Raw genomic sequence first — 11,288 nt, forward strand, 5'->3', positions numbered from 1 at the left:
AGTGCTCAATTCTCTGCGCTTTACTATGCAGAGAAAAATACATATATAGGATCTTGATTCTTGACACCAATGTGTTGAGATCCTATTGGAACATTTACTTTGTTTTCTAAATTCTAATCATGTTAAATGAGATTTATTTAGTATTAGGCCTGTAAATGAACAGAGTTTGAACGAACAAATTTCTTTTCATGTTCGTTTGTTTATTTTTAAGTTTGTTTGTGTTGGTTAAGATTTCAAATTTTTGTTCATGTTCTTTTATTTAAAATTATATGTTCATGTTTGTTTAATGTTGATGAACATGTTCATGAACATGAAACAAACATGTTCATGAACATATAATTGAATATGTTCACGAACAATGTTAAATAATAATAAACAATAAATAAATACATACACATATTGTTTAGATATAAAATAGTCAAATATAAAAATTAATAATTATATTATAAATAAAAAAATACAAATCAAAATAATTTTTTTAATATATATTAATGGAAAATTAAATGAGTTTTAAGATAATTTTATTAATATATGCTAACGGAATTTTTATAAGAAAATATCATTAATAAATAAATGAGTCATAAATGAGTCAATAAACAAGCTTATAAACGAGTTTGTTTGTCAACATAAACGAACCGAATACACTTTTGTTCGTGTTTATTCGTTTATTAAATAATCATAAAAATTTTGTTCATACTCGTTTATTTAGCTTAATAAATGAACATAACGAATATTATACGAATTATTCATGGAACGTTCCATTAATTTACATCCCTATTTAGTATGTTATTTCAAACATTAAAAAAAAAGCTAACAAATATAAGAAAGTTTTATTATCATATCTAAATTACATATTATATTTTGCAAACAACATATTCAAAATAGTTTAATTTTATAAAAACTAATTTTATAATAACGAAATATTACATTTCATTATATGTTAAATAACCAGTTGTGAAGGGTTTTGAATTATTGGCTGCTCCTGCTGGGTTTGTTGGATCTTCATCAAATGCATTATCTATAATCTGGTTTGGATTGGCTTTTGTTGTCTCGCTTAGTAACCATGAAGTAACCATTTTTGAAGGTTTTGGGTTTTACATCTCTGGGTCTTTTTGAAGGCAAACCGTAGCCGATCAATGCTGACTAATTTTCTATAAGAGCCAAGATTGAAAGCTTAATGGTGGTTCTCTAGTTATCCGTTTTTCTAAAGAAAAGTCGACTCATATAAGACTTTGGGATGCCATGATTTTTCATTAAAGAAAATGATATAAAAGCTTTTGCCAAATGGATGCATTTTGCTTAAAATAATACTAAATTGAAAAGGAAAGTATAACTATGTGTGCTAAATGAAATTTTAACCCAAACCAACTAGGCTTGAAACTACGATGCAATATTAACCACAAAAACGTAAACTTATTGTCTGAGAATTTGGAGGTTCACCCTTGTAATTTGTCTTTAGAAAATACTTAGTAGGGATTTCAAATCAGATTGAACCATTGCCTTATGCAAAACTACTGAAAATTCTAACTTTCAGGTTTTGGTTAAGATTATTTCACTTTTCTAATGCAAAAAATGAAAACAAAAATCAACCCATTTTTTAGCTAATTGCTTGCTTTCGATTGTAATTATATTATATTTAGTCATAATTCATAGTTTTTTAAGTGTCTTCCACTAGTATCATGATTGAACCTGCCATTTGATAATTTGTTCTGATTGATGTCTAAAATTATGAAGATTCTTGTTTTGGATGCTATTGAGTTTGCAATGATTAAAAGTTTTCAATAGGATTAGGACTATTAACTTTAACTATTGTTTTTTTGTTATTTTATTTGATAAATTGTCTTATTTTTTGTGTTATATTATTGGGTATAACTTCTGTTATTGATATTAAAAATGTATTTGTATATCATTAAACAATTGCAGGTATTTCGTAAAAAATAATTTGTTTCAGTATTAAGATTAAGAGAAGTATGAGTGGAGGTCTTAACTTAATTAGGTCTAGGGATCAAAAGAGGAGGATATTGGGTTAAGATGATGGCACTAGTAAATTGGTGCTTCACCTAATCAAGGAGAAAATTTTAACTTCTTATAGACCTAAAATGACGTCATACATTTAGGATTAGAGCTTTTGTCCATGGTGATGAACAAACATGTAGTGATGAATTAAGAATGTCTAAAGCTATCTTTTTTAAGTTGTGTGAATTACTAAAAAAAAAAAAGAGGGTTGAAGGACACAAAACATTTGTTAATTTATAAACAAGTTGCAATTTTCCTTTTCATACTTGCTCCTTGTATTAAGAATAGAACTTATATAGTCATACATTTCAAAGGTTAGGTGAAATAGTGAGTAGGTATTTGAATAAAGTCCTTATCAGTGTTATTAAAGTTGAACACTTGCTAAACTTAGCTTGAATTGGGAATCAACCTTACAGGTCTTTGATGGAGCACTTAAGGAAATCTTAGAAGTTTTACAAAAAGATAAAGTCAATGGTTTTTTTTATGCATTTGATGTAATTCATCTTTATTTTCACCAAAAAAGATTGAACTTATTCGCAATGATTCAACCAATGACAAGTGGAAATGGGTCAAGGTAATTAATTAAAAATAATATTAATAATTTGATATATATTTTACTAAAATTAGTTAAGTTAATTTAACCAACCTTTGTGATTATGTGTTATTAGAATTTTATTGGGGCATTAGATAAAACCCACATAAAAGTACGAGTATCATTTGAGGAGAAACCTAGATATCGTACAAGTTAAAATGAGGTAGCCACTAATGTTTTAGGGGCATGTTCCCTTAACATTAATTGACTTACGTATTACTTGGCTGGGAAAGGCCAACAGTTGATGGGAGAGTTCTTCAAGATGCTTTGAGTAGGAAAAATGACTTGAAAGTGCCTACCAATATGCTTCTTTTGGTTACAATAATAATTCCTACTAGGCACTTTAAACCATAAAATTTGAATTCTTGTTTAATGAAGTGACTTTTAGAAAATTTGTTATAGATTTTACTAGGTTGCTATTACCTTGTCGATGAGGGTTACACACATTTAGAAGGCTTTTTAGCATCCTTTAGAGAGCAGCAATGTCACTTAACTAAGTGGAGACATAGTTACCAACCCACCACCCTTGAAGAGTTTTTAACATAAAGGATGCTTTTGCAAGAAATGTAATTGAAAGATGTTTTGATCTTCTAAAGATGAGATGAGGTATACTTAGGAGTCATTTTTATTCCATTAGGATACAAAATCGAATTATCCTTGCATGTTGCTTGCTACACAATTATATTCACAAGAAAATGTCTTATGACCCTTTGAAATGTGATGATGAAGCTTAAAGTAGTGAAGAAGTTGAGGATGCTTATACCCATGAAGCAATAGTTTCAAGAATTGAGCATACAAATGAGTGGAGCATGTTTAGACAAAAACTTGCTATTGAGATGTTTAATGAGGGGAGGGCTTCTCGATCAAGGAGGTGAAATAATGAAACAAATTGAATTGAATTAAGTTGTATGAATCTTTCAATAAATATTGAACTAATTTTAGTTGTTGAAGTGCAAACTATGTATTTTTCGTAAACATTTTATTTATAATTGCATGAAATATGTGACATGTGTTTATTTGTGATATTTATTTAAGCTTACTCATATTTGACTATTTGTCTTTATTAGTTATATTTGATTTGGTAATTATATTATGTCATTCCATTTTGGTATATATTAGTAGAATGGCAAGTCAAGAGGTGAATTTCGAAGGTGATAGTTCAAGTAGCAAGTCCAATTGGAGACATTGGACAATGAAGAAGATAGAATGTTGATACAATGCCTTGTTGAGTTGTACCACTTAGGCAACTAAAATGTTGATTGTAGATTCATACAAAGATATCTACCTATTAGAAAAAAAAAATGTTACAATCAAAACTCTCATTTTCTGGTTTCAAAACTGAACCTCAAATTTTTTGACTTAGAAAGGAGTGGTTAATTGTATATGATATGATCTATGGCAAGCATACCAATGGCTTTGGATAGGACGCCACAAGGAAAGTGGTGACAGCTGCAAGCAGTGTGGGATGAATTCCTTAAGGCAATATATAAATTATGATTTTATATGAATTCTATATTTATATTTGATCATGTCTACTAATAACTTGATATGTATGTAGAGTCACCAGAATGCAATCCCATTCAAGACTAGGACACTACCATATTTTGAAGATTTGAGTATCATATTTGGGATAGACCGTGCGATGGGAAAGGATGTCCAAACAACAACCAACATTATTGAAGATCTGAAAAAGGAGGAGAATGAAAATGGTGGAACTAAAAACATTGAAGATGGTAGGTGTGGAAAAAGATGGCTTTAGTGGAATTGAAAATGTTCACGATCCCCATCTACTAGTAGAGCCAAGATTAGAAGAGTGGATGGAGCTGGAAAGACTAAAACAAGTATGAATACTAGTGATAAGGCTGAATTTTATAGAATTATTGAGATATTGTGATGCAAAATGGTTGAGGCTACAAAACAATGAACAAAGATCTTAGGGAATTTATTTATTGGATCAATATATTGAAACATATGAACATATGAATTTATTTTTGGAATGAATATATGTTTATGTTAAACATTTATGTGAAGATATTATCATTTTTAGGTCGATTATTTGAAAAGTAATGTGGATAATTTTTTTATTTTAATTAATAATATGAGTTTTATTGTAATTTTAATTATGATAATAAAAATTAGTTTATAATAAGTATAATATTCTCTTCTTCTTTTTTGAATCAGATTAGAACTATTTTGATTTATATATTTTTTTATTGTGTTTTATTACTAAATTATTGTTACATTGTACAAAAAAATTGATTACATTGGTTAAATGCAATTTTTGTTATATTATACTAAAATATATTATTTTTTAAAATTTATAAATATAATAGTGTTGCTAAGAAAAATATAATTTAATGAAAATGAAGACAATTAAATAAATACGAAATTAAAAAATTTTAAGGGTAAGATGATACATTCATAAATAACACTCGTTTTAATCCGTACCAAACACAAGATAACATCTATATTTCATCTATCTTTTTAATACTTATGTATTATTCAATATATCACTCCTCTTTTACATCCGTTGCACTAAATACGACATTAATTTATCATTTTATTATTATATATTTTTATACATTTCAATTTTTATTATGTATATTTTATTATCTCTAACAATTATATATATATATTAATGTATTTGATTGAGTTGGTATCTCAAATTAACTCGATACCGACTCAAGATTGATGACAACACCATGATAAACAATTTTATATAAAATCAATATCCCTAAATTCAATTAATAAAAACTTAATATTATATAAAAAGAATCTTAATCTAACACAATCAAAGCAACAATCTTATTTTTCTAGAGATTAATTAATAAATGTTGAATACAAAACGTGTGTTAAGAAATTAGGGAGATTTGTTTGAAAGTATAATTATTATTTATGTTTTAAAAATTCTAGAGAGTGCATGAGAGAGAATGAATGAAATTTGGGGGAAAAGGTGATGAATGTTGAAAGAATAAAAAGATTAGATTTTTAAGATTTTTAGTTGGTAGAGATACTTAAAAGTTGTTTTTTATATATATATTTTTTATGTGATTAAGTAAGTTTATATTAAGATTCAGGTTGTATTTTAGTTATTTTACTCAAAAAATAGATAAACTAGTCATCGTGCGTTAGATTAAAAGTAAATTGGTTTTTTTGGTAAAATTTCTATTTATTTCTACTGTTAAAAAACTAGTCCCTATAGTCAACATGAGATACATGTGAGATGCCAAGCGTCATTGTTTGATTATTCTATTAGCTACGCTAGTTTTTAACAGTACAAGGGATGAAATTTTTAATAAAAAAAACTAAATTACTCTTTAATCTAACATATAAAGATTAATTTATCTATTTTTAAACTAAAAATGACAAAATACAATCTGATTTATAGTCTACAATCTATCCAAAATCACTATCTCCAATTGTGGCCGCCTCAAACTTCAACATCTGCCAAAATAGTCAAGCACAAATTCCTGTCCTAACATAATCTTTTTAAACAAAAATACTGTGTATGTAACACGTATTTTGACTAGTAACATATTCTATCATATCCTCACCCAATAAAGTTATAAACCAAGCGTGATTCTCTTTTCAAGTCACTGAGAACAAAAGTGGCTATGGCAAAGAACATTTTGGTGACTGGTGGTGCTGGTTTTATTGGAAGCCACACTGTGCTAGAGCTACTACTGGGAGGCTACAATGCAGTGGTGGTGGACAATCTCAACAATTCCTCTGACGTTGCCATCACGAGAGTCAAAGAGCTCGCCGGCCAGTACGACAACAACCTTTATTTTCACCAACTTGACCTCCGAGACAAACCTGCGCTGCAAAATGTATTTACGGAAAGAAAAATCGATGCTGTCATACACTTTGCTGGATTGAAAGCCGTAGGTGAAAGCATGAAGAAACCATTGATGTATTACAGCAACAATATCGTTGGAGCAATCACGTTGTTGGAAGTAATGGAAGCCTATGGATGCAAAAATCTAGTATTTTCATCATCAGCTACCGTCTACGGTTGGCCAAAGGAGGTTCCATGTAGAGAAGAGTTCCCTGTGTCTGCTATCAATCCTTATGGAAGAACCAAGCCTATAATTGAAGAGATCTGTAGGGACATACAACATGCAGACCCAGAGTGGAAGATCATATCGCTGAGATACTTTAACCCTGTTGGTGCACATCAAAGTGGCTATATCGGAGAACATCCCCGTGGAACTCCAAACAATCTCATGCCTTACATGCAGCAAGTTGCAGTTGGGAAACGACCTGCCTTGACTATCTTCGGGAACGATTATTCCACCAAAGATGGCACTTGCATACGTGATTATATCCATGTTGTTGATTTAGCACAAGGTCATATCGCTGCACTGCGAAAACTATCTGATCCGAAACTAGCCTGTGAAGTCTACAACTTGGGAAGTGGGAAAGGAACATCAGTTTTGGAGATGGTTGCTGCATTTGAAAAGGCATGTGGGAAGAAAATTCCTCTTGTTATTGCTGCCAGGCGACCCGGTGATGCTGAAATACTTTATGCTTCTACTGAAAAGGCAGAGCGTGAGCTGAATTGGAAAGCCAAATACAGCATTGAGGACATGTGCAGGGATCAATGGAACTGGGCCAACAACAACCCTATTGGTTACCAATCTCCTGAGAAATAAGCCCACAACATTACATGCTTAAATTCACGCAACTTCTAGGAGTCTGCAGCGACATTATTGGAAATTGGCCAACCATGCTGCTGTTACATTTTGTGGTTGAAGTGCATGCAGCTTGATGACATGCTGCAGCACATATGCTTGCTGTAACAGCAAGGTTTCTCTTTAGTTTCATTCTAATTAATCTAGTTTAAAATGGACAAGTTGATGACAACTTGATGCATTAGGTGTTGAATGACTAGTTTAGGTGGCTTGTTTATGTGTACAAGCAATGTTTTAATAGTCCCAATGCTGATTAGTGGGGTTAGTTGACTATTTGGTGATGTATTTGACTATAAATGTATGTTTTTTCTAGTTGAATGAATGAGCTGAATGAGCTATCAGCCATTAGCTCCCTTGCTGCACATTTGTGAGCAAGTAAAAATGCTTCTTGCACCTTGCTTCATGTTCTGTGCTCTTGTTCTCTCTTTTGTTGCTGCCTCTTGCACCAACAATTGGTATCATGAGCCTATGTCTTACGGGACCATTGATTTTGCTTCCCCTGCTTGTTGAAAAGAAAGAAGCTGTCAAAGCACAAGCAAGTCATTAAGGACTGCTTGTAGAGAAGATAATATCGGCTCAAACTTATAAGATCCCCAAACTAGCTTGAATAAGCTGAAGGAGGAGTTTAAAGGAAAGGTGTGAGCTTTCCAAATGTGCAAGCTTAGCAAGATGTCAAAGCTGCAAGCTTAGCAAAGTGCGAGCCTGATGAAGACACTTGTTGAAGACAATATGCAAAGATGTGAGTCTGTCAAAGGTGTGAGCTTAGCAACATGTGGAAGCTCAATGCGTGTTGTATAGTTGCAAGCCTCTTGAAGACAGTAAGCAAAGTGTGAGCCTGTCGAATTGCAAGCCAAAATGGCAGAATGAAGGCAAGCAACTATACTCACGAACTGTTTGTGCAAGAAGAAAATGAATTGGTCAGCTTGAATCAAAGCATCTAAGAGCTGCCAAGTTCAAAAAACTTAATGAATGACTGGTATTTGCAGCATGGAGTCCAAGGAGGAGTATTGGAAATTGGCCAACCATGCTGCTGTTACATTTTGTGGTTGAAGTGCATGCAGCTTGATGACATGCTGCAGCACATATGCTTGCTGTAACAACAAGGTTTCTCTTTAGTTTCATTCTAATTAATCTAGTTTAAAATGGACAAGTTGATGACAACTTGATGCATTAGGTGTTGAATGACTAGTTTAGGTGGCTTGTTTATGTGTACAAGCAATGTTTTAATAGTCCCAATGCTGATTAGTGGGGTTAGTTGACTATTTGGTGATGTATTTGACTATAAATGTATGTTTTTTCTAGTTGAATGAATGAGCTGAATGAGCTATCAGCCATTAGCTCCCTTGCTGCACATTTGTGAGCAAGTAAAAATGCTTCTTGCACCTTGCTTCATGTTCTGTGCTCTTGTTCTCTCTTTTGTTGCTGCCTCTTGCACCAACAGACATCAATTTTAATATACCAATAGTATGTTTGTCCTGCCCAGCGATGATGGTCGAAAGACTATGCTTCTTTGTTTCAAAGGCTTCTTATCTATTAACTAAACATATAATCGCACCATATATGTTTGGTGTTATGTCATGATCTCAGTTGAAAAGTCTTATGCTTGCTGTGTATAAATATAGAAATTAATAACTAACAACTCAACATTCCCAACTCATACACAACACTTGCAGAATTGCTCATGATGTTGCATCACTCTATGCAACACTTCACGAGACACATTCAATGTTCTAACAATTTTCTTCTTTGACATTTTTTACCAATTCATGTAGCAAATACTCACCTAACACCCTACATATATAAAAGAATAAGAAAACCACATTTTAGTCTAGTTGCATTATCAATAATCATCGAGCAACATTAACCTTGAGCATATATAGTAGCAGAGTATTAGAGCATTTGGGCAAGATAAGAATGATTCCTTGAACCTTTGTACCAATGAGCCCTTAAATAGAGCAGACACCCTACCCGGCCTAGATGGTATAGGACTAGAGTGTTGGTATAACAATAAATATATATTATCAAAAGAAAAAAAAATTCATAAAAAATCTCTTTATCCCTTAATCATATATATGGCCAGGAGTTCGTTCTAACTCATGGAAATTGAATCCATTTGATGACCATTCGTTTATCTCTTAAAAGAGCATATGTAGTGAGGAGACCAATCACCGCAATTGGTGATGGATACTCTAATTTCACAATTCAAATTAAAATATTATCGCATGTCACATTAAAAAATAGAATCCCCAAGAAATTTTATCAAATTATTTCTATTCTATTTTTAGTTTTATAACTAAATTATGAAATGAAATTTTAAAATAAATAATTCACAAAAATTAATCACATATTTAAAATTTTGAAAGAAAAAATTCTCACCCTCCCAATTTTGGGGGCATGATTGACAATTGCCAAACAAGAACTAATAATAATTTATGCAAAATAAGCAAATATGCGTCGAAAACAGAAAAGTTGAGAGGGGAGAAGAGGGGATTGAATTCCAGGCAGCTCCACTTTGTTCAATCCCCATTCCTGTCTTCTCCTCCATCACATTTCTTATTTCTTCTTTTCTTTTCTTTTTCCTGTTTTAAAATGTCTAATCCTATTCTTCCTTTTTAGGGTATTTGAATTCCATTAAAGCTCATCATCCCTCATCTTCTAGGACAAATTTTTTTTGATGTAAAATCTGCCTTCCTCAATGGTTTTCTTGATGAGGAGATCTATGTTGAACAACCTGAAAGGTTTCAAAGTAGCAAGCAAGGAAGATAGTGTGTACAAGCTGAAGAAGGTCTTGTATTGTAACACCCCTTACCCGACACCGTTGTCGGAGTCGAGCTCGAGGCATTACTTTACTTAACTTATTAGTTCGGACATAAAAATTTGCTTTTAAAATTTATCTCACTATTTATGATAAAGCTGTCCACTCGTGCAGTAGTTACTAAATTATTTATAACTTGATCTACGGAACTCAAAATTTAAATCTGTAAATTTTCCCTGAAACTAAACTCATATATCTTCTTACCATAAAATTTTCAGAATTTTTGGTTTATCCAATTAGTACATTTTATTAGTTAAAATCTCCCCTGTTTCACCACTCAACTGTCCTGACCTCTTGCCACTAAAAATAAGTTTTCTCATTATAGGATTTTCATATGGTGTTATCACTTGTTTCTAAATAAAATAGACTCAATAAGGAATCTATACATATAAATTACAACTCAGAAATATTTTTGTACAATTTTTAGTGATTTTCTAAACTCAGAACAGGGGATTCCAAAAACAGTTCTGACCCTATCTCACTAAAATTCACATATCTCAAAATATAAAATTCCTTTTGCTAAATCGTTATTTTTCCATGAAAATAGACTCAACAAGCTTTCATTATTTATATCATACACCCTTAATTCATTTTATACTATCCTAAGTGATTTTTCAAAATCACGCCACTGCTGCTGTTTGAAATCTGTTTCTTTGCAAATTATTACTCTTTCATGATTTCTATGCATAATTCATCACATAGACATGTATAACAACAAACACTTTCATACTTAGCCATTTTGACGACCATTCATCATTAGATATTTACACATCATTCTTTAGCAAAATCATAATACAACATTCAAAATAAGTAAGTCCCTATACATGCCATAGTTCAAACATAGTTCATCATAAAATACCGAGTCGTTGTGGTTGATAGTGTGGACGATCTCCGAGTCTTTAGGATCATCGACTTTGATTAATAATGCTATATAAAAAGAAAATAAACAAAGTAAGCATAATGCTTAGTAAGTTTACAAGTAAATAAATAGCAACATTAAACACAAATAATAATAACCAAGTAACATAATCTTTAATTTCCTCTTTACTTGATCTCTTACTCATTCACTTACTTATTTACTTAGATTACTCATAAATTATGACTTACTTTTCTCTTGTTGAAATGTTGAGTCTCAATGGGTAACGTAATATACTCTTAGCTCTTATAACTC

The 11,288-nt window shown here is 31.4% G+C and overlaps 1 protein-coding gene across 1 annotated transcript; it reads left to right on the forward strand.

The window, feature by feature from the left end:
- Positions 1–6,187: 6,187 nt before the first annotated feature.
- LOC107927530 (UDP-glucose 4-epimerase 2) lies at positions 6,188–8,941 on the forward strand. Its single transcript, XM_016858619.2, has 2 exons — positions 6,188–7,316; positions 8,746–8,941. The coding sequence occupies exon 1, from the start codon at positions 6,223–6,225 to the stop codon at positions 7,261–7,263; it is 1,041 nt and encodes a 346-aa protein (XP_016714108.1). The 5' UTR covers positions 6,188–6,222; the 3' UTR covers positions 7,264–7,316; positions 8,746–8,941.
- Positions 8,942–11,288: the final 2,347 nt, after the last annotated feature.

Source organism: Gossypium hirsutum, chromosome D04 (assembly GCF_007990345.1).
Source record: "Gossypium hirsutum isolate 1008001.06 chromosome D04, Gossypium_hirsutum_v2.1, whole genome shotgun sequence".
Taxonomy (NCBI): domain Eukaryota; kingdom Viridiplantae; phylum Streptophyta; class Magnoliopsida; order Malvales; family Malvaceae; genus Gossypium; species Gossypium hirsutum.